The sequence below is a fragment of the Pseudophryne corroboree genome, chromosome 3 (genome assembly GCF_028390025.1).
Source record: "Pseudophryne corroboree isolate aPseCor3 chromosome 3, aPseCor3.hap2, whole genome shotgun sequence".
NCBI lineage: Eukaryota > Metazoa > Chordata > Amphibia > Anura > Myobatrachidae > Pseudophryne > Pseudophryne corroboree.
Window position 1 is genome coordinate 217,105,114 of NC_086446.1, and position 25,323 is coordinate 217,130,436.

At 43.3% G+C, this 25,323-nt stretch overlaps 1 protein-coding gene across 2 annotated transcripts in view; it reads right to left on the reverse strand.

Annotated features, from left to right (window-relative positions):
* Positions 1-25,323, reverse strand: part of GRID1 (glutamate ionotropic receptor delta type subunit 1) — a 1,444,362-nt gene that overhangs the window by 318,590 nt on the left and 1,100,449 nt on the right. For both annotated transcript variants that reach the window (XM_063958815.1, XM_063958816.1), the window contains exon 6: positions 6,780-6,953. In XM_063958815.1, the coding sequence (XP_063814885.1) occupies positions 6,780-6,953 (174 nt within the window). The remainder of the gene's footprint in view (positions 1-6,779; positions 6,954-25,323) is intronic.

Genomic DNA, 25,323 nt, shown 5'->3' on the forward strand with positions numbered 1-25,323 from the left:
CACCTAACCGTGGTATTTTTTTTTCTTTCTTTATACCGTCGTCATAGTCATACTAGTTGTTACGAGTATACTACTATCTCTTTATCAACCAGTGTACAGTGCGGTAGTTCACGGCTGTGGCTACCTCTGTGTCGGAACTCGGCAGGCAGTCCGTCCATCCATAATTGTATTATTATAATATATACCACCTAACCGTGGTTTTTTTTTCATTCTTTATACCGTCATAGTCAGTCATACTAGTTGTTACGAGTATACTACTATCTCTTTATCAACCAGTGTACAGTGCGGTAGTTCACGGCTGTGGCTACCTCTGTGTCGGAACTCGGCAGGCAGTCCGTCCATCCATAATTGTATTATAATATATACCACCTAACCGTGGTTTTTTTTTCGTTCTTTATACCGTCGTCATACTAGTTGTTACGAGTATACTACTATCTCTTTATCAACCAGTGTACAGTGCGGTAGTTCACGGCTGTGGCTACCTCTGTGTCGGAACTCGGCAGGCAGTCCGTCCATCCATAATTGTATTATAATATATACCACCTAACCGTGGTTTTTTTTTCGTTCTTTATACCGTCGTCATACTAGTTGTTACGAGTATACTACTATCTCTTTATCAACCAGTGTACAGTGCGGTAGTTCACGGCTGTGGCTACCTCTGTGTCGGCACTCGGCAGGCAGTCCGTCCAACCATAATTGTATTATATACCACCTAACCGTGGTTTTTTTTTCATTCTTTATACCGTCGTCATACTAGTTGTTACGAGTATACTACTATCTCTTTATCAACCAGTGTACAGTGCGGTAGTTCACGGCTGTGGCTACCTCTGTGTCGGCACTCGGCAGGCAGTCCGTCCAACCATAATTGTATTATATACCACCTAACCGTGGTTTTTTTTTCATTCTTTATACCGTCGTCATACTAGTTGTTACGAGTATACTACTATCTCTTTATCAACCAGTGTACAGTGCGGTAGTTCACGGCTGTGGCTACCTCTGTGTCGGCACTCGGCAGCCCGTCCATAATTGTATATACCAGTGACCTAACCGTGGTTTTTTTTTCTTTCTTTATACATACATACTAGTTACGAGTATACTATCTCTTTATCAACCAGTCTATATATTAGCAGCAGACACAGTACAGTGCGGTAGTTCACGGCTGTGGCTACCTCTGTGTCGGCACTCGGCAGCCCGTCCATAATTGTATATACCACCTAACCGTGGTTTTTTTTTCTTTCTTTATACATACATACTGCAGTGCCACTCCTAGATGGGCCCGGTGTTTGTGTCGGCCACTAGGGTCGCTAATCTTACTCACACAGTCAGCTACCTCATTGCGCCTCTTTTTTTCTTTGCGTCATGTGCTGTTTGGGGAGGGTTTTTTGGAAGGGCCATCCTGCGTGACACTGCAGTGCCACTCCTAGATGGGCCCGGTGTTTGTGTCGGCCACTAGGGTCGCTAATCTTACTCACACAGCTACCTCATTGCGCCTCTTTTTTTCTTTGCGTCATGTGCTGTTTGGGGAGGGTTTTTTGGAAGGGACATCCTGCGTGACACTGCAGTGCCACTCCTAGATGGGCCCGGTGTTTGTGTCGGCCACTAGGGTCGCTTATCTTACTCACACAGCGACCTCGGTGCAAATTTTAGGACTAAAAATAATATTGTGAGGTGTGAGGTATTCAGAATAGACTGAAAATTAGTGTAAATTATGGTTTTTGAGGTTAATAATACTTTGGGATCAAAATGACCCCCAAATTCTATGATTTAAGCAGTTTTTTAGTGTTTTTGGAAAAAAACACCCGAATCCAAAACACACCCGAATCCGACAAAAATAATTCGGTGAGGTTTTGCCAAAACGCGTTCGAACCCAAAACACGGCCGCGGAACCGAACCCAAAACCAAAACACAAAACCCGAAAAATTTCAGGCGCTCATCTCTATACAGTATACCCACAGATAAAAAGTAATGGCTGTGTTTATATAAACGATTAACAATTTTATTGCATATACATAACCAATAATAATAATAATAATAATAATAAAAACAACCCATAAAACTAGAAAATTGTAATATAACGATTACATAGATACTGTATATGGGGCCAGATGTAATGGCTTGCGAGACAGACGGAGCTCCGAGAACTTGTGCATTTTTTTACAGCAGCAAATGTTTACAAGGCAAAATCTGTCTCTTATTCCATTTCTCAAACACAGCCTGTAACATGACAGTTAGGAGCTGATTGGCTGGTACTTTATCAACGTGCAATTTATCACTCTCCAAGGCTTGATAAATCTGGGTCACAGATACTTATATGATCATACAGATGTAGCCACCTTTATCTTGAGTGGCTGAGGCGTTTGTCCCGTTCGAGCATACGCAGCGTACTGGGGCGTAGCGAGGCGCGCCTAGTCACAGAGAGGCTATCTAATCGCACGGAGACAGACATTTGACGTTTGGCGTTACCTGTACGTGTAATACCTGCGATCATCCACCAGATGTCGCTTTTTACAATCACCACTGCGCATGCGTGTGGGCTCCCGTAAAATATAATACTGAAATACTGTACAGTACTGTATAGTAAGGACTACTTTACTAGTGCAACCTAAAACCAGTAGTGTACACTGACGCAAATGGACGTGTTAGAAGTTCATTATTGCCTAATGATATTAGGAATATTGTACAGTATGTTAGCATTCTAATCCCGTAGCCATTTGTCTTAATCAAAACTAATGGATTTATTCATCTGTCTGCGGCGAAGTGGTGAAGTGTTCCGCTTCCTACAGTATACTCAGAGTCCCGTGTTCGATTCCTAAAGTACAGTACGAAGGCATGTTAGTTTTTTCCAGACACTTTATAATTTTTTTTAATCACATAAACCAGGGCAAAGCTGCAGCAGATGTACTGTTAAGGTTCTATGCACCATACGGTACACATACAATTCTGTAGCAGGGCAGACTCAATTGAAATGGCTACTGCCTGTGACTCCATGGAGGCTCTCAGCTATTGAGCGAGTGATGACATAGATTTTGCGGACAACGGGGCAGTGCTGAAGGTGCATCACAATCCCCTCGCTAAAATACATAGGGGTGAGGTCTATGCACATTATGGTACACCGGACTTGATCGCATAGCACACTGTCAAAATGGCCGTCGCCCCTGAACCCCCACTACGTGGCAGCCAGCGCTCGGAGATGGAGTGAGAGATAGTAGTGGAGTGAGAGATACAGTAGCAGTAGTTTTGAAGGCTATGGGGCAATGCTGAAGAAGCGTCACAATCCCCTCGCCAAAGCGATAGGGATAAGCGAGGTCTATCATTGTGGTACACCGGACTTGATCGCATAGCACACTGTCAAAATGGCCGTTGCCCCTGACCCCCACTACGTGGCAGCCAGCGCTCGGAGATGGAGTGAGAGATAGTAGTGGAGTGAGAGATACAGTAGCAGTAGTTTTGAAGGCTATGGGGCAATGCTGAAGAAGCGTCACAATCCCCTCGCCAAAGCGATAGGGATAAGCGAGGTCTATCATTGTGGTACACCGGACTTGATCGCATAGCACACTGTCAAAATGGCCGTCGCCCCTGACCCCCACTACGTGGCAGCCAGCGCTCGGAGATGGAGTGAGAGATAGTAGTGGAGTGAGAGATACAGTAGCAGTAGTTTTGAAGGCTATGAAGCAATGCTGAAGAAGCGTCACAATCCCCTCGCCAAAGCGATAGGGATAAGCGAGGTCTATCATTGTGGTAACGGACTTGATCGCATAGCACACTGTCAAAATGGCCGTCGCCCCTGACCCCCACTACGTGGCAGCCAGCGCTCGGAGATGGAGTGAGAGATAGTAGTGGAGTGAGAGATACAGTAGCAGTAGTTTTGAAGGCTATGAAGCAATGCTGAAGAAGCGACACAATCCCCTCGCCAAAGCGATAGGGATAAGCGAGGTCTATCATTGTGGTACACCGGACTTGATCGCATAGCACACTGTCAAAATGGCCGTCGCCCCTGACCCCCACTACGTGGCAGCCAGCGCTCGGAGATGGAGTGAGAGATAGTAGTGGAGTGAGAGATACAGTAGCAGTAGTTTTGAAGGCTATGGGGCAATGCTGAAGAAGCGTCACAATCCCCTCGCCAAAGCTATAGGGATAAGCGAGGTCTATCTTTATGGTACACCGGACTTGATCGCATACAGTAGCACACTGTCAAAATGGCCGTCGCCCCTGAACCCCCACAGTCGGAATTCGACCGCAATTGCATATACCATGTGACATAAGCTTGTGTACAGTATCTGTCATGAGGTGTTTTTTTCACTGACACTATTATTTTTTTCTATTGTAATATACAGAGGCGGCAAACTAGCCAAACAGGAATAATCAGCTTCTGCTGAATAAAATGAGATGCTACAGTACATGCCTATATTCTGTGTGTGACTGCGGCTCTATGAAATGAAATCTGAAAAGGTGGGAGCCTTCATCGCTAGCCCACGACGCCCGCTGAGGATTCCCAATTTCATGTGTGAAAGTAAAGCAAGCAGCGCCCTGCCCCCTCCCCATTGGTGTTGGTTTATGCCTTAGGGGACACGGACGCTCGCATTTGTAAAGCACAGTCTTTCCCATCGTCTCCCCCTACCCCCATTGCCTTTCCCCCCTGGGAGCCTACAATACTGTTTTGCTCACTCAGAATACACTCAATTCTACTCATTGCCGCTGGGTAGTGGCATTTAGCGTAAAGAATCGCTCCTGCAGATCTACTCTGATTTATGTGAAACTTGTGTGCATCCTTTCATTGGATGCACAGTATTAGAGACAAAAAAAATATATTAAAGTGAATGTCACGGGAACACATAAACAAAAAAAAAAGGCTGGCACTTCCTTCCCATTGGTGATGGTTTATGCCGTAGGGGACTCGGACGCTCATATAATTGCATTTCAAAGCCACGGTATTTCCCATCGTCTCCCCCTACCCCCATCGCCCTTCCCCCCTGGGAGCCTGCACAGATCATGCAGTGGACAGGGAGGGAATTCAGGTCCTGTGCAATACACGAACGCTGAAAATCTACAGTACTGTTTTGCTCAACTCATTGCCGCTGTGTAGTTGCATTTAGCGTAAAGAATCGCTCCTGCAGATGTACTCTGATTTATATGTAACTTGTGTGCACCCTTCCATTGACTGTCTTACATTGAAAATAACATAATACAGTATATTATTACAATAAACAAAACAAAAAAACATCCGGTCTCGAACCCTGGACCCCCAGCGTGGGAGGTGGGAGCCTTCATCGCTAGCCCACGACGCCCGCTGAGGATTCCCAATTTCATGTGTGAAAGTACAGCAAGCAGTGCCCTGCCCCCTCCCCATTGGTGTTGGTTTATGCCTTAGGGGACACGGACGCTCGCATTTGTAAAGCACAGTCTTTCCCATCGTCTCCCACTAGCCCATACCCAGACGCTGATTTACTGTACATGTATTTTAAAAGCACGGTGTTTATACATTGTATTGTGTGTTTATACTTTGTATTGTACATTCTTCCTTTTACACAATTACTGTAGTTGCGTCTCCATACAGTACAGTAGGTCACCATCTTTTTCCACAGCCTCCCGTTACGCCTACAGTATTGACATTACAGTCGCCACTGACCAATATCCAGAGCTGTAGATCAATCCGCCGCTATACTGTACGATCGAAAGTACTGGATTAGTGGAGCATTAGCCACCCAGTGGTGGAGATGTGTAATGCATGCTGAGTATCTAGACCGCCTCAGCGCGTCTGCCTGCGATTAAACTCAGCTATTGCCCTAGCGTGTCTAGACGGCCGTCTAGCTGGAGAATCGGTCAAGATGAAGGTGGCTACATCTGTAAGAGCTTTTTTTTATTGTCGATCTATGAAAACGTATATTTTGGGCAAGCTTAATCACACCTTCTAAAAAGGGCAAGTAGAGGTGTTGACCACAACAACCAATCAGGTTCAAGCTATCATTTTATGGAATATATAAAATAAATGATAGCTACAATTTGATTGAGCGCTATGTTCAGAACTTCCACTTGTTCTCTTTGGAAGGTTTGGGAAATTTCCTTCTAATCATTCAAGTGCTTTCTTCTATGTCAGATCCCTAATGTTTATTAGCTCTGAGGATGGCTAGAAGCAGGTTTGCAATGAAAAATTACTTACTGCATTTACTATATATGTCTATAAGCATATTTATTTCTGATAAGGCTCCTAATCGGGCAGTGCCCAGAAGCATTCCTACTGATTATACATGTAAGATGGGGCTTAATTATCTCTATAATCCCCCAATTTTGGAGAGGACAGGTGCAGGGATGGGTGTGATCGAACTTTTTAGGACCACTAGTACTGTATACTCAGTTGTATTGAGGACAGTGTAATCAATAGCTAAACATTAGATTTATCAAAGAGTAAAAAGGCTCTTTTTCCAAACCAGGGACAACTCAGAATGGTGATAATAAAAACTATCCATTCCTGGAATAAAGCAATTTTTAACATGAATTTGTGTTTTAAAATGTTTAAATAATCTTGAAAATTAACTCACTTTTAAGTGTAATAGTTTTCCCACACAACAATGGGTACATCTGTTTTATAGAGAGACAGCAGTTGGCAGCATCATCTTGGTGATAATGCCCCAGGACGCACACATCTGCAAATCTATACATTTTATTTTTCCATAATTGCACACACATGCATATATATTCATATAATGCGCACATACACACACACACATATTCATATACAGTTTATCTTCATTTTATGCAATTAGAAGTGCCTTTATACCAACCTGTAGCATTTGCAGATAACCTTCTTGGGGGTCACAAGGAAGTGAAGCCACTCGATGGTTGTTACTCACACATCTGATATTACTGTCTTTTAGTGAAGGAAAGATTTGTCTTATAACTGTAATCCTTCCAAGAGCACTGTGTACCAGCTCCACTATTTCAGCATCATTGATTTCCTAAAACAAAAGAAAGAAAGCACAATTGGTATTTACTGCCGGCTTGCTTCTTCATGCACAGTACAGCTGGAACATCACAACTCTAATGATTTAAAAGGATTTGTGCGCTTAAGTCTGTGCATCAGTGCAATTGGCTGGTATATTGGAATTTTTGCACATGAGCAATTTAAAGAAAAAAAAACTACACTCATACTATACATAAGCTAAGAAGAAGGGGTGCATTTACTAAGATGGGCGTTCTATTTAAGAAAGGATGTTGCCCATAGCAACCAATCAGATTCCAGGTATTATCTTTTAGAAGGTGCTAGATAAAGGAGAAGTAGAATCTGATTGGTTGCTATGGTCAACATCCCATCTTAAATAGAACTCCCATCTCAGTAATTTTACCCCAAAACGTCACAGAACACAGTGGACAGAGGGAGCAGGTATGCATTTTAGCAGCCTATTCTAGTACCCAATGTACTAAGATTAAAAGCTTTTATTAGTTCTCCAGGTAAATTACTCCATATAATTCTTGAATTCTTTACTTGGATATTACCCAAATATAAACTTATGTACAATGAATGACACATCTCTTCTACCAATTAAAAAGAAAATAGAGTACCTGTTCCATCAGTACGGAAACTTTCTTAGTGTGACATGTACCGTATACACTGTATTTCATATACATATACAGAAAATATGCCCTACAGTTGTGATTAAATACGTTGAATAAAATGAAATAATTGAGGACCATCGTGGCACAGCTTCTGCATTCTGGTACAGATTTAGCCATAATTCCCTGTTTGTACACTGTGACACTTGTACAGAGGCGTATCTACCCATTGGCAAGGATGGCACTCGCCAGGGGTGCCGACAGAAAGGGGGCGCCGGCCAGCGGTGTCACCCCGGCCAGAGGGTAGATTCACTTAGTAGTTCAGCCTGCAGAGGACTCCCAATTCCCCACTCCGACACTGGGAGCCTCAGAGCGTTGGATTGGACAGAGCTGCCAGACTCCGCCTCCCATTGGCCAGGTCGGGCGATTATGCAAATCATGGCAACTGTGGAAACATCCAGAGACTGTAACTTGTGAAAAGTCTCCTCCGCCACCATCCCGGGCAGGGCTGCAACTCCCTCCAAAAGTAAAGCCCAGGGAATAGGGCACTGCCAGTTGCCTAGCATGGACTGAGCCCATGCTCTGCCTTCCGTAATGAGCTGCTGTGGGGGGGAGGGGGGAACTCAATCCTCACCTTCCAGCACCTGTAACATTACTCATTGTTTGAATGGGTCTCAGCGCATGAAATCACCCACCGTCCTGAGCCACTTTCAGTCCCCCATGTCCTCTTATGCTTGACAATGGTATGTTACTGTTATCAGTTTTCTTTTCTGCATTACCTTGTAATACTTTACCTTGTGTTTGAACTGTGTTCATTGCTGTGTTGCTTGTGTTTACACACACACACACACACACACACACGCACACACACACACACACACACACACACACACACACACACACACACACACACACATATATATATATACACACACATGTAGTGCTGAGTAGTGGTGGGGGAAGGGCAGCTGTCAGTAGATGCTATGCATATTATTTGTGCAGCAAAATTACAGCCTCCATGCACCAAAATCTGGGTAGGTTTCCTTTTCTTTTCTTTTTTTTTTACGTGCTTCTGGAGGGAAAAATGCTGAGAATAGAGAGAGAAATGGAGTAAGATAGAGATAAAGGAGGGCAGTGGAGCAGGACCATAACTAGGGTGGTGCCACAGAGCGCAGGATGCCCTGTGGTGGAACTGACTACCGCTGCAATCTCTATTTAACTAGAGATGAGCGGGTTCGGTTTTACTCGGTTTTACTCGGATTTACTCGGTTCTCAAAACGGCATCTTATTGGCTCACGGGTGTCACGTGTTTTGGATAGCCAATAGAAAAAATCCGGATAAAACCGAACTGGCATTAATTCTGGCGTTAAATCCGAACCCGCTCATCTCTATATTTAACGGCCATCAGTAGTGCAGGTAAGCGTCTGTCTATCACCGTTGGGTGACTTGGGTCCACCCTGTGTGAGATGGGGATAGGCACAGAGTTCGACTGGCCCACAGGGGTACAGGGGAAACCACTGGTGGGCCCTACTGCCTGTGGGCCCTACTTCTCATCTAGGGATCAGGTTCCCGACTGTGCACTTGAATTATACATTATGAATATGTTACCTTATACTGCACAGGACTATGATGTATTTTCTACAGTGCCTTTCTGGTACAGTATCATGCATGCACTAGTAGTATTTAATGTATATATTTATCAAGATGCCCAGCTGATGCACTCTCTACTGGTTAGGCAACCCAAGATGGTAGTTGGACACACCCACATTGGAGGTCAGCCACACCCTAAACATGGGATCCTACCACTTAATTCCCCAGTAGGCCACTCATGCCCCAGTCCGACATTGGACAGGCAGACAGTGAGGATTGGGGTGGGCATCCCTGAAACCTCTCCCCCCTGCACAGTGACGACTCTGTAGTGCAAGTAGCTGTTACTTGAAACAGTAGGGAGGCTTCATGATTCTGCAGTCAGTGTGACTGTCATTCTGTTAGCAAGTCCGGTACAAGATACAATCAGCCACCTTCCCTTTGCCATCCCCCATTATCTGCCATTCTTCTTTTATTCCTGGTCACCTCCACTATCTGCAACACCTTGCCAGTTACCACCATGATCTGTCACCCTCCGTCTGCTGCTTCCATTATTTGTCACCCTCCTTCTAGCCCCTGTTACCTCCACTATATGCCACCCTTGCTAGTCACCCCACTATTGGGATGTAGTTGGTATTTATCCATCTCTATTTATTCATCTAACTACCCTCTTCTGTATTATCTATATTATGTTTACCATTTATGGTTAATTATGTTCTTAAAAATTGGGATTTTGTACGTACTATATACGTTGTGAATTCTATATATATTTATCACTAATTTATGGTAAAATAATTAATTGTGAAGGGGGACTCGAACTTGGGTCTCTGTCGTTCGCCATCGTTTTCCGTCCTAGGCATTAGTGTGGTGAGCCACACTGATTAATGTTACAGCAAATGTGCTGGATGATATACTTTATATGCATTTAGGTTTTTATAAATTTAGATTTCTCCGTGATGCCATATCACTCTAAAGAATATTATTGTATTACTTATTAAATGTTCTGTTTGCTTAATCAGATTTAATAAGTCTGTTATAAGGTTTTTTTAAATGAATTACTTTGTTTTCTTTTTTGTATGTATAAAGATAAGTATGTTTGAAACCATAATGATTTGATACACCTGATATGCACCTGTTATCTTAATTGTAATTATGGTGAGGCAAAATGCTGATAGGCTACCAATCACCTTAAATAGTGCAACCCTTGTGCCTCAAAATTACCTTCTGATGAAACCGACTTGCCCTATGTTGGAGAAACGCGTTAAGGATAAGGGACGTTAACCGCATCATTGTGAGCCCTGACTACTGCACCTTCACAGCCGCAGCGCTGATCCAGCACTTTGACTGTCACCTTCAGTCACCAGCTCTAGCCGTGGTGTGGGTTTCACCCCCCCTCTCACTTGCTGGGACGTTGTCCGCATCTGACCGCCGCACCTGTGATCACCGCATTGCCCAGGAGCTCTGGAAGCGGACCACTCTCTACATTTGCAGCGGTGAGCTACCACACTGTCGGATTGCGGCGGGGGGTTGTAGCCTACCTACTTGCTGTGGGAGGAATCAGTTGAATTTATACTTCATCTCAACAAATGTTACAAATCTTTTAAGAGGATCAAGTGGACCTGCTATGGTTCTATTGTTCTGCTTATTAGCCATCACCTGTTTGGTGGGACATTGAACATTTTCTTTCCTCAGTTGCATTGAGAACAATGCGGATGCATCGTGAGGCAGCACCACACGTGCTGGGCGGCCTTGCCCTGTGCTTGGCAGCCCCCAGCATGTGAGGAGATGGATGCAGATCTTGCTGCTGATGTAAGGATCTGAGTCCATTTCTGAAATAACCCCCAGTGTCATCAGAAAAGAACCACGATTAGTCATTTTTACTCAAAGACAAATGTCTCTTTAATAAAGCCACACTTGTCCTTGCATAAAGAAAATTACCAAAAAGAAACATTAAACTACTTTACACCATAAAGAAACATTAAACTCATTAAACTCCATGTGAGAGGCAGATGACTTTGAAACTGCTGAGTATATATTTTATAACTGCATACTTCATTTAAGCCTTGCTGACTGACAGCTGCCACAATAATCTCTTTCAAAGTTTATGTTATGCATTTTTTATGCTAATAGCAAAGGAAATGCCATCATAATATAAATGTGTTGTTCTGATATATATTTAATGTGAGACACAATATAAGTAAAGCCTGCAAGCATGGCCAAAACTAGAATTTTTTGACTACCCCCTCACTTGTGTCTTTGCAGTGACCCCCCCATGTCCCTACAGCAGTCTGTGTCATTCCCCTTCTCATATCACTGCAGCAGTCCACCTCTTACCCCAATATCTCTGCAGCAGCAGCCTGTGCTTTTGTTACCCCTCTACCCATTACTACTTACCTGGATCTTCTCCTTGCTCCTCCTTAAAGCAGTGGCATTCTCCTCACATACTTTACTGTGCTGGGTGAGTCTGATCCCTATATGCCTGTGCCCCACTGATTCCTGTAATTCAGCCGCACAGGCATGGAGCCCGGTAACAATCACCAGACCGGACATCAGCAAAAGATGGGTTAGGGGGGGGCTTGGGTGAGGGGACTCCAGTGAGAGGGGGGCTGGGGGCAAGGGCAGATTTAGGGGTCAGTGTGCTCTTAGGCACAAAAGTTACAGCTGCCCCCTGCCTGCCTAATTTTATTATTTTTATTGATTGGTTATAGGCCCTCATATGATGATAGTCAATTTAATAGATTCATAACAAATTATGTATACATATTTACTAAGTAGGACAGTTTACAGGGGCAGTATGTGCATGTTCTACCTGTTCAAGATGGCATATGGTACAGTATAGTGGAAATATTTTGCAGTCACGGTACTTTTTGTGCTGATAATACCAACAAAAGCATCTGCTGCCCCCAAACAAGTGCTACCCCTAGGCACGTAAGAAGAAATAGTGTATTGCGTTAGATGTATTCATTAATAAATATCAGGTGTCTGCTTTGACTTCACACAAACAGTAAGGGAACTTGCTTGTATAAACATAGGATTTAATAAAGTAAAATAAAATGAAATTTAATATACACACGCATACATACATACATACATACATACATACACTTAATTCTATTTTCAAAAATTAATAAGATCAAATATTTCCACCTCCTTGACAAAGAACACTCTGACCGCAATATTATACTCAGCTGAAATAGCAACACTGAGTCATAAAGTCTTTAAACAGACCTGCCAGGACTGTTAGTAAAGTGCTACAATAGTGCAACAATAGCCAGTGCCTAGAGTGAAGTAGTAACAAGGTTTCTCCTTTCCTACTGCTACTGGCGTCCCAGTGCAGAGGATTCAGCTGTGATGATAATTACCCAAACCTGCGGGAAATGTCCGTTGTTACAGCAAATTTCACGGAGAGCGTCCTTGTAGTATGCACAACTTAAAGCACTGCCGCTGATATATGTAATACAGATCTCCTCACTGTGCTAGCGGGCAGGTGCAGCACTCGGCTACCGCTCAGATGAAGACCGCTGGCTGGAGCGCTCAAGCTGGTACACTCAGTCAGATAGTTCTATTGATGTTACCGTCAGTGGGTGGAACTGTGAGAGATGACGTCAACGCATTTCGTCCCGTTATCAATCGGGACTTCCTCAAGACTATAGGGCTTAGTCTCCATGAGCCCTTTTATCTCTCCATACGGACCGCCTCTGATTAAAATTAGAGACACCAGTGTGCTGTAGTCTTTTTAGACTTAATACAACTCCTCATAGTAACATAGTAACATAGTATCTGAGGTTGAAAAAAGACAATTGTCCATCGAGTTCAACCTATTTGTAGTCTCCTATGCATGATGATTTGACTAAAATTTCTGACTGATGCTGCTGTCAGCCGTTGCATTTTATCCCTATTTATAGTAACTATAATGCATGACTATGCACCATACCCCTGGATATCCTTATCCATTAGGAATTTATCTAACCCATTCTTAAAGGTGTTGACAGATTCTGCCAAAACAACTCCCTCGAACAGGGAATTCCAAACACGTATTGTCCTTACCGCGAAAAAGCCTTTACGATGTATTGTGCGGAATCTCCTCTCCTCTAACCTGAGCGAGTGTCCATGAGTCCTCTGTGTTGATCTAACCAAAAACAGGTCCCGCGCAAGCTCTGTGTATTGTCTCCTTATATATTTGTAGATGTTGATCATATCCCCTCTTAGTCTCCGCTTTTCCAATGTAAACATGCCTAGTCTTTCAAGCCTTTTCTTGTATTCCATCGTCTCCATGCCCTTAATTAGTTTGGTCGCCCTCCTCTGTACCTTTTCTAGCTCCAGGATATCCTTTTTGTAGTACAGTGCCCAGAATTGTACACAGTATTCAAGGTGTGGCCTCACTAGTGATTTATATAACGGGAGTATAATACTCTCGTCCCTAGCATCAATACCCCGTTTTATGCATGCTAATATCTTATTAGCCTTCTTTGCTGCAGTCCTACTTTGGGTACTACTGCTTAGCTTGCTAACTATGAGGACACCTAAGTCCTTTTCCAGTACAGAATCCCCTAATTTTACCCCATTTAGTAGGTAGGTGTAATTTTTGTTCTTGTTACCACAGTGCATTACCTTAGACTTGTCTGTGTTGAAGCGCATTCTCCATTTGGCTGCCCATGCTTCTAATTTAACTAAGTCGTTCTGAAGAGACTCGGCATCCTCTTCTGTATTTATAGCCTTACACAATTTGGTATCATCTGTAAAAATTGACACCATGCTCTCTAGACCTTCTGTTAGGTCGTTAATGAAAATATTGAACAATAGCGGCCCTAATACTGTGCCTTGCGGCACACCACTTAGCACTTCAGTCCAAGTTGAAAAAGATCCATTAACCACAACGCACTGCTCCCTATTATCTAACCAGTTTTTGACCCAAGTGCATATTGTGCTTCCTAGCCCTGATTCTTGTAGCTTGTAGAAAAGTCTCATGTGTGGTACAGTATCGAACGCTTTGGCAAAGTCTAAAAAGATTACATCCACGTCTTTACCCTAATCTAGGTTTGCGCTTACTGTTTCATAAAAGCCAAGTAAGTTGGTTTGACAGGATCTGTCCTTCATAAACCCATGTTGATTCCTTTTAATGACCTTATTGACTTCAAGGAACTTCTGAATACTATCTCTTAGAATACCTTCCAATACTTTCCCCACTATAGATGTAAGACTAACTGGTCTATAATTACCTGGTTCAGCTTTACTTCCCTTTTTGAATATAGGCACTACTTCCGCTATACGCCAGTCTTTGGGAACCATACCTGATATAACTGAATCCTTAAAGATCAAAGATAGCGGTTTTGCCAGTTCAGAGTGAAGCTCCATTAGAACCCTTGGGTGAATACCACCGGGCCCTGGTGATTTATTAATCTTTAAATGTTTTAATCGGTCACAGACTACTTCCTTGCTTAAATAAGTACCTATCAGTGGGATATTCTCATTATTGAGATTGTGTGTCAGTCCCTGATTGGGTCCTCTCTAGTGAATACTGTTGAAAAAAACTCATTTAGTGTGTCCGCTATGTCATTATCATTTTTGCTTAAGACTCCCAACTTGTCTTTTAAAGGGCCTATACTCTCCTTCTTTAATCTCTTGCTATTAATGTATTTAAATAATTTTTTGGGATTCGCTTTGCTTTCCTTTGCTACTAGTTTTTCAGTTTCTACTTTAGCCGCTCTTATTTCCTTTTTGCAAATTTTGTTACATTCCTTATAGTGCTGAAATGACTCTGCTTCCCCGTCAGATTTGTATTTTATAAATGCTCGCCTTTTCTTGCCCATAAGTTCCTTAATCTTTTTGTTAAGCCACATCGGTTTATGATTTGTATTCCTTTTTTGGCTGCTCATAGGAATACATTTGAGTGTATTTAAAGCTAGCAGGAATTTTAGTACCTCCCATTTCTCCGTAGTATTTTTTCCTAAAAACAAACCTTCCCATTCAATATCCCTGAAAAATACCCTCATCTTTTCAAAATTTGCTTCGCTAAAGTTTAGAGTCCTAGTTGAGCATGTATAGGGCTGTTTATGGAAACTGATATTGAATGTGACCATATTGTGGTCGCTGTTTCCTATGGGTTCCCCTACTATAATACCTGATACCAAATCCCCATTGTTTGTTAATACCAGGTCTACGATTGCATTGTACCTAGTAGGTTCCTCAATTAGTTGGACTAAGTAGTTATCATTAAGTGTGTTTAAAAACATATTGCCCATAGCAGTATCACATGAATCGTTTTTCCAGTTTATCTCTGAATAGTTAAAATCTCCCATCACTACTATGTCTCCTACTCCTGCTGCTCTTTCAGTTTGCTTTAGTAACAATTCCTCATCAGATGCGTTGATACCAGGCGGCCTATAGCATACACCCAATACTAACTTTTTTATTCCTTTTTCCCCGCATGCAATTTCTACCCATAATGTCTCGACAGTGTCTACAGTCCCCTCCTGAATATCTTCCCATATATCAGGTTTTAAAAACGGCTTTACGTAAAGACACACCCCTCCACCCTTTTTATTTAGTCTGTCTCTCCTAAACAGTGTATAGCCCTCTAGATTGACTGTCCAATCATGAGATTCATCCCACCAAGTTTCAGTAATGCCTATAATATCAAACTGTTTGCTTGCTGCAAGTATTTCTAGTTCACCCTATTTACCAGTAATGCTTCTGGCGTTTACATACATACAACTAAGATAAGTATTTTCCCTTGCGTTAGGGACATCTTTCACCTTATGTAGCAATGATGACCTGTAATCGTCATTGGTTAGTGCTTTGGTAAAATCTCTTTTAGTACCCATGTTAGTAACCTTAGCGCCTGCTCTTACCCTCCCCCCAACTTCTCCCCCATTTCATTTACTACCGCCATCCCCACTATTCTCACTGCATGACCCGTAGTTTCTAGCTAAACCCTCCCCCCTGGCTCCTAGTTTAAAATCTCCTCCAATCTTCTAACCATCCTTCCCCCCCAGCACCACTGCCCCCTCCTCAGTCAGGTGCAATCCATCACGACAAAAGAGATGGCGCCTGACTGAGAAGTCTGCCCAGTGTTCCAGTAACACAAACCCCTCTTTCCTGCACCAATCCCTAACCCACACATTTACCTCCCTAATCTCCCTCTGCCTCCCTGGACTAGCGCGTGGCACGGGTAATAATTCCGAGAATATTACCTTAGATGTCCTTGCCTTCAGTTTCTTTCCTAAGTCCCTATAGTCTTTCTTAAGGACATCCCACCTTCCGCTAACTTTGTCATTGGTGCCAACGTGCACCAAGACCGCCGGGTCTTTCCCAGCCCCTCCCAACAATCTATCTACCCGGTCCGCGATGTGCCGTACCCGAGCACCCGGGAGACAACAGACTGTACGGCGATCACGGTCCCGGTAGCAGATTGCCCTATCTGCCTTCCTGATGATAGAATCCCCTACCACCACCATCTGACTAGGTACCTCTCTTTCTTTTATCCCAACCGCGCCAGAGGGGCCGCTCCTCTGGATGCTAGAGGGAGCAGTCTCCTCCGGCACGTCATTTCTTCACTATCGTCCTCCGATTCCTCGTCCAATCGGGCAAATTTGTTCGGGTTTGATAGTTCGGAGATGTCGAGCCTCCCCCTCTTTTTCTTCCTTCTAACTGTGACCCAACTGGCTACCTGATCATCATCCTCTTCTACCAGTGACCCCTCCCGCAACTCCTCCACCGTTCTGTCTAAACTACGCTCGAGATTGTGAATCTCCCTCAGTCGCGTAACGGTTTGCTCTAGATCAGTTACCTGGGCTTCCAGGGCAACAGTTCGCACACACCTCGTGCAGATGTAATCACACTGGGCCGGTAGCTCCAGGTGTGCATACATCTTGCACGACATGCACTGAGTGAGGTCCCCAATCACAGCCCCTCCCATATTGTTTGTAAGGTCTAACTCCCTGTTACTCTCAAAGAAAAAGCAGAAAAAATAAAAAGTAGAAGACAAGCAATCTCACTTATACAATAATTAAGCTGGCTTATACTTATCTATAGCTGGCTTATACTTATCCTCATGCCATTGCAAATTATAACAGTATTATCACAGTATTATAATAGAATTACAATAGTATTATAATAAAAAACAAAGCAAGTTCCATAATTAAATCTGTGTGAAAGGCTAATAACCATAAATAGATGAAAATATATACAAAAATAAATAAAATTAAATAATTATAAAATAAATAATAATAAATAATAAAATATATATAGTACTAATAAAATTGCAGCTGATGTTGGACCTAATTAATTATTAACTAATATTTATTGGTTATTTGCGCCGGGATGTGGGGTGTTTTTAACCTCTGAAAATTTGACCCCTAGGCACGTGCCTCATGTGAAATTCACAACTGCCTGAGGGTACTTGCCCCCTGTGACCCCTTTATCCGGCCCTGGCCTACCCTCTGAAGCCTAGCTCCACACACATGCACCCCTAGACCCACCCACTAGTTATGTCCCTGCTACAAGTAATATGAAAAGGTTATGTGCTCATCTATGCTGCTGTAGTATACACACACACCGCTAAATCTATAATGAATGAGAGATGTGCAATGCACAAAGACACCTGAGTCCAGGGGGGCTCACACACCGCACACCTTGCAGACACTTAATTATACTTACCTCTCCGATGGCCCGACACTGGCTGTAGAGCTGCAGAAATCACTGTGAAAATGGCCACTGCAACCATTTTCCAGTGATTTGCACATGCACAATAGAAATGTCCCTGGGAATGTGGCGCAGACACCATGTTCCTGGAGACCTGAGCATGCGCAGTAGACCTTGGCACAATGACAGAGTCGGCTGCAGTGACGGAGAGGAGAGGGAACCGATTGGAGCCTGTACACAGGCCCCTCCTCTCTTAAGCACTTGCCTGGCATGGTCGCATCAGGTGCAACCATACCAGCAAGTGTTTTATCTGACCTGGTCGCACAGGATGCGATCAGTCAGATGAATAGTGAAGCAGTGGCAGGGAAGGGAGACTTCCCTCCGCTGCTGCTCTCAGAGGGACCAGAAGGTCCCTCTGCCTCCCTGCACCAGCCTGTCCCTGAATCCAGCCTGTCAAAATTGGGGCAGAAAGAAAAAGTAATACCACACTATTTTAAGAATCAAGTACAGTATTTGATGCCCAAGGTTTCATTTTCACGGCTTTTTAGGAAGCCTTGCCAGTTCCATGTAAAGAAATTGCCTTTCAACACAATTTTAATAAGATAGTAAATAATTTTTATTTACTCAAATTTTAATTATTCCCATTAATGCCAAACTTGCAGACTTGCTTGTCAGTTTTTACTTTTCACTGGAAAGTGCCATCTTTGGTTGAAATATAACAACAAGCTTATGCAAGCCATAAATCTACGGGCTGATTCTCCAACTATGAACAGCACGATAAAAATCACTGATCATTGTTTGGTAAATTTTGGGGAATTGATGATTTACAACGTGTTGGACTGGATTGTTGGATTTGTTGGATTTCCCTGATCCCTTGACCAAAGCATCAGGATAATGGGGTATTGCCCTGAGTCTCTGTTAATGCAGTCCCATTAGACTACAAGGAATAGGAAAAAAAAATATTTGTTTTATTCCAATACTGTATGTAAATGTGAGATCCCACCAGTGAGTATATATCAGTGAGTATTTTTATTGAAGTGTATTTGCCAGGGTCGTTTGTGCATTGTTATAGCGTCAGTCATGTCACCTCAGACTTATGACTAACACTTTTGACAATGAATACATTTGACAGCAGTTTCTTAGCAAAAAACAAGTTTTATTAACAACTGAACAGTTTGTTCAAATATGTCATTTCATGACTTTATATTTCTTCTAACACATATTGCTCTCACTGTATAGTTTGTGTATCCAGTTCCATAGCTTGCTAGATATTTTAATAGGTTTAAAGTTTATAATCTCAAAACAATAATGCAATAGGCACACCAGTGCTGGTCAACCAGGGTTTCCAAAACTCAGTCCGCAAGGCAATCTAACAGTCCAGATTTTAAGGATATCCATGCATGTAAACACAGGGCTGCCACTAGATACTGTGGGGCCCGGGACTACAAAATGGGAAGCCCCCCTTTTTCCAAAAATGGCGGTGCCTGGGAATCAGCTAAAACTAATACAGTGTTAAGCCCACCCCCACCCCACCCCCCTGGACTCCTATTGGGTGGGGTTGTGCTTAACATTGTAATGGCTTATGCTGATTCCCAGGTGCCGCTATGCAGCCTGGAATCAGCACTGATGCTAGCGATCCCTGCAGGCGATACCCGCTGGCGATACCCACCTCCACCCCTTCTCCTTGCGCTAACCACCCCCCTGCACACACCTCGGGAACACACAAAAATCAAAACATAACCTGGGAGGTGTGTTTCCCCCCACTGAAGGGGTTAATCAGTGCAATAATGATGTGAATCTGATTGCTGGGATGAGCCAGGCCCGGGCCCCCTTCTGCCTCACTCACACAACAATTACATAAATGCATACTTACCCCTTGCAAATCCATCCTCTCTCTCCCACTCTGTCTCTGCTCCTGAACTCTTCTGGTACAGTGCAGCGGCTCCTCTTCCCTTCACTGGCGCGGCGTCATGCCGTGCTGCATCCTGCAATAATTTTATTGAACAGCAATATATAGCCACAAAGGTGGAAATGGAAATTGCAATTTTGGCAAAGTGTTTTCCAATGAGACCACAAAGTCAGTCAGACTCAGAAGAGACTGAATCATAATCCAGCGCAATTGTTGGAGAAAACTAGATTTTCCAAACACACCTCTGTCTATATGTCTGCCATAAAATTCCAGGGGTGCCATGTCTGAACCCGCTCATCTACATCTGCTAGTGTGCACTGTGTACCCAGCATTAGAGAGAGGTTCTTCTCAATTATTTAATGTTAGAGACTCACTCAAATGAATGGCTCCAATTAGTCAACCTTAATTTGATTTATTATTTATGTTCCACATTTTGGGATTATTTACAAGATGCACATTTGTTGTACAGGGTTCTTTTCCTAAGGGCTGCGTAGGGTTATTGCAAGACCTTGCGGTGTTAGAAGAACAGAGTTTATGTGATCTTACATTGCATCAGCTTTCCATTGCACTGCAGCACTAGATGGGCCAGGAGCTCCTGTGAGGCACAAACAGTTACTGAATAAGGCCCAGTATGGAGTCTCATGGTGGCTTACAGCCAGGAAGATGTCTGGCTTGCCAGGCTGAGGCATACTGCGGGCACAGAGGTTAGCATTGCTTCCTCCCACAGTCCTACTTCTAGTATAAAATTAGTTTGGACTGTAGAGTGGTAAGTCTCTACTAGGGCAGTGGCTCAATAACAAAAATGTTTACTGCAAAGTCCTGCTTAGTAGTTTATCGAACCCACCCGAACTCAATTTGCCCCATCCAGGGTTGCTTTGGGGACTCAGGAGAGGCTGCTAAAACATCGGTTCCGGTATGAATGGTCGACCATGTTATGGTCGACAGTCATTAGGTCGACCACTATTGGTCGACATTGACATGGTCGACATGGACACATGGTCGACACATGAAAATGGTCGACACATGAAAAGGTCGACATGAGTTTTTTTACTTTTTTTGGTGTCGTTTTTTGCGTAAAGTGACTGGGAACCCCAATTAGTGCACCGCGTCCCCTCGCATGGCTCGCTTCGCTCGCCATGCTTCGGGCATGGTGCCTTCGCTCAGCTACCGCTTTGCTCGGCACAGATTACCGTTCCAATCGTAGTCCACGTGGATCGTAAAGTATGAAAAAGTTCCCCAAAAGAAAAAAAAGTTAAAAAACTCATGTCGACTTTTTCATGTGTCGACCTTTCATGCGTCGACCATTTTTGTGTGTCGACCATGTGTCAATGTCGACCATGTCAATGTCGACCAATAGTGGTCGACCTAATGACTGTCGAACATAACATGGTCGACCATGTGAACGGATACCTAAAACATCTAAGTGGCTGCTTTATTTAAAAATAAAATATGAATAAAATAAACAAGACACACAGGTATGCTCACATGCGTGTAACTGGGACACACAGGTATGATCAAATGCGTGTAACTGGGAGCTGTGAAAAATTAAAATAAGGCATCTGCCACAAAATATGTAAATAAAAATGCAATTGAAAAAAGGAAAAAAAGAAACCCACGAGGTTTTCACAAAATAAGTCTCCAGACTCCATGGACGGGAAAATATCCAATTTTGATCCTGTGGTATACAACAGTTTATTTGCATCCCAGCATTAAATCTGAGATTATCATAATCCCGGAAAATGGAGAAAGGTGTACAAATTCGGAGGCTTTAGCCCCTTGTTTTTCAGTTTGTCTAGTAATGTGGTAATTAAACCAATATAGGCGTGTAGGTGAAAGTCTGTGTGTTGTTCCTGATTGCGTGTGCCTCTCTAATTTTTAATCACCTTCTTGACACTGGGCCTAATTCAGACCTGATCATACCAGCAACTTTGTTAGAAGATGGGCAAAACCATGAGGGTCATTCCAAGTTGATCGCTCGCTGCTGATTTTCGCAGCACAGTGATCAGGTAAAAAAAGGCGAAACTGCGCATGCACATGCACCGCAATGCGCAGGCGTGTCGTACGGGTACAAAGAGGATTGGTGCTGGGCGATGGATTTAGCGAAGATTCCATTTCGCACAGCCGAACGCAAGGTGATTGACAGAAAGAGGGCATTTATGGGTGTCAACTAACCGTTTTCTGGGAGTGTTGGGAAATTGCATGCGTGTTCAGGTGTTTGCAGGGCAGGCGTCTGATGTCAATTCCGGCACCAAAAAGACTGAAGTGATCACAAGGGCTGAGTAAATCCAGAGCTTCTCTGAAACTGCACAAAATGTTTTTGCTGCGCTCGGCTGCAAAGGTGTTCGCACACTTGCAAAGTGAAAATACACTCCCTCGTGGGCAGCGACTATGCATTTGCATGGCTGCTAAAAGTAGCTAGCGAGCAATCAACACGGGAATAACCCCCCATGTGCACTGCAGGAGGGGCAGATATAACATGTGCATAGACAGTTAGATTTGGGTGGGTTATATTGTCTCTGTGCAGGGTAAATACTGGCTGCCTTATTTTGACACTGAAATTTAGATTTCAGTTGAAACACACCCCACCCAAATCTAACTCTCTCTACACGTTATATCTGCCCCCCCCCCTCCCCCCGCAATGCACATGGTTATGCCCATCTGCTAGCAAAGTTGCTGCTACGATCAGGTCTGAATTAGGCCCACTGTCCTCTTCCTCTTGCCTCTCCTCATAATGATAAAATTCATCAAAAAAAGATGGTGATATGTTTGTAGCTAGCTTTGATTCAGAGAACTTGGCAAGCTTTTCCCTGGGGGACTACCTGTTTCTGAAATGATGGGTTTATTAAACTGTGCATGTCCTGTATAAACAACATAAGGGTGGGTGGGTGGGTGGGAGGTTGCCCAAGGACAATTCCATCTTGTACCTCTTTTTTTCTTTGCATTATGTGCTCTTTGGGACCTAGTTTTTAAATCTGCCATCCTGTCTGACACTGCAGTCAGGGCTGTCTTCTCGTATGGGCTCAATGGGCACTTGCCCAAGGGCCCCAGATGTCTAAGGGCTCTAGGCTGATAACTGAGGGTCCCCTCTTTCCAGGGGTACCAGATTTTTGAAAATCGGGCCTAGGGAACCTGAGATATCCAACTTCTAAGCAGTGGTCCCCATCCGAGCCTGTTAATTGCTCTTCCCAGCCAGATATCTCGGGTTCTGTCTGACTTAAGAGTTTTTTTGAGGGTATACTCTAAAAGCTGGGACTCTCCCCTTTCGGTGGACACTGGCAGCTTGTCTCTACTATGCCCAGAACCAGAAATATCAGCCTCCCAGCAGCTGGTCCCTGCTCCAGCTCCACATGCCTGGTATGCAGTTTTATATTTTAATTGGTGGATTGCTCTGGCTCCTGAGCTCTTATCTCCAAGTCCCCAGTATCTCCTAAAAGGCGGGACTCTCTAGATTCTAATCCCACTAAAAGCTAAGAAATCTATATCCAGGAACTGGAGATATCTGCAGTCAAGCAAGCTGTCCTCCCACCAGAAAATGATGAATATTAAGCCCACTCCACTATCCACCCCTCCCCTGTGTATTAAATGCCCCGTACCACCCTGTAAGTCATGTACTGGGGCCCCTTCATTCAGCCCAATGCCCCTTTTACAGTTTAGTGTTCTCCCTCCCACCATCTGTGCAGTAAAGGAGTAATTAGCAGAAATTACTGCTCCAGGTCCTACATGCTGAGCGGAAGATAGAACACCCCCTACCGCCCGTGGGACATCAAAGCTGCCGCTGATAGCACCCCCCACCTCTACTGCTGGAGGATGGATAGGGGCCCCAGTGCATTGCTTTGCCCAGGGGCCTACACTGCTGTTAAGACTGCCCTGACTGCAGTGCCACTCCTAGATGGGTCAGGTGTTTGTGTCGCTTAAGAAGGGGGGTAGGGGACTCCTATCACACTGGCGCCTGGAAAAGCTGCCCTGAATTGCGTTCCTTCCCAAAGTGTCACCACACTTTCAAACAGAGTATACACGAGAATTGGGTGGAAGGAGTGCCACCCTGGCGCTACAGGTTATATCTGTACACTGGATGAAAACAGAACGAAGAAAAGAATACCACTGGAATTCATTAGGAGAGACATATTGTATTTATTGTAACACATTTGCGCACATCTGTGTTCCCTTCACATTTCCGTTTGTGTCACTTAGCTTAGTCATCCAGCTACCTCGGTGCAACCTTTTGACATGAAAACAATATTGTGAGGTGTGAGGTGCTCAGAATAGACTGGAAATTACTAGAAATTAATGTTATTGAGGTTAGTAAAACCGTAGTATCAAAATACCCCAAATTCTATGATTTTAGCTGTTTTAAGGGGTTTGTTTTTTTAAAATCCAAAACCAAAACCCGAAAGGATGGTTTTGACAAAACCAATCCAGATACAAAACATGAACGGTGATCCAGATTCAAAACACAAAACCCGAAATGTGTCCACTGCACATCTCTACTTAAAACCCAATAAACATATTCAAAATATTCCTTCAATATATGCAATGTATGAAGCAGGTTTTCAGTTGTATTTGGCCAGGTTTGTCATTGGTAGCTAAGACACAGTTAGAAAAACAGGCCTTTAGAAAAATAAGTTTATAGGTAACATCTCAATGGTAATTCAATGATGACTTGTGGGGCTACACTAATGACAGAATCCACAGAAGGTCCACTCATTTCTCTGTGGAAGCTCTCACCTGTACAGTATTATCCTGTCTAGATCAGGACAAAACTGAGCTTCTGTCTCCTTTGTCAACCCTCCTCTTCGTCATGTATCATCTCCTAGAATATTCTACAACAGTATCTAAGTGAAGTAGTAAATTCACATTATACATGCAAGGCTTAATAGTCAGATGCTTTCAAGATCATTAGAAGGACTGTGTGATCTGAAAGGGATGGACAGGATAAGTATATTTTAGAAAAAAATCATCTTTGCAATTTTTCGCTGCCCTTCCCTGTACCTGATAAATTGGACAAATTGGTTATAATATATAACATCTGACCTAAAGTGACTACAGGCAGCTGATGTAAATCACAGCCAGAAATGTCCCGTGCAGTAAGAGAGCTCGGCACATTTAGAACAGGGCAATAGACTTGCAAATGAGTGAATATTATGTATCTTAAGCAAAATTAATCAAAGGAGGACATGATTAAAGGGATGGCTGAGAACAGTTAGACTAAAAATGTCTATTAGTATATGAAAGAAGTTGTGTGACGCTCTTTATAAGTAATAGGATTATGCCAAATAGAGTCTCAGCTTTGTAATATTTTATCTTTGCTTTATACTTACACAAGATGTCGTGTAAGAGTTTAGAAACGGCATACAGTATCTGTGTTGATTTTATCACAGATAATGGACAGGCATAAACAATATTATAGCCTAGGTAAGATCAGCAATATACATCAATAAAGTGGTATAAAATAACCAAGCTGACATTTTTCTTTGCACATCACAAACATTGACAGCAACAAACCACTATGTATTCAGCTTCCACAATGCATGACAATGTTTTGCATTTAGTAAATATTGGAAGCCATTGGCACTGTTGTTACTGAAGTACTAGAAGCCAGCAGGTCATCATGCGAGAGATAATTCAGTGACAGCTGG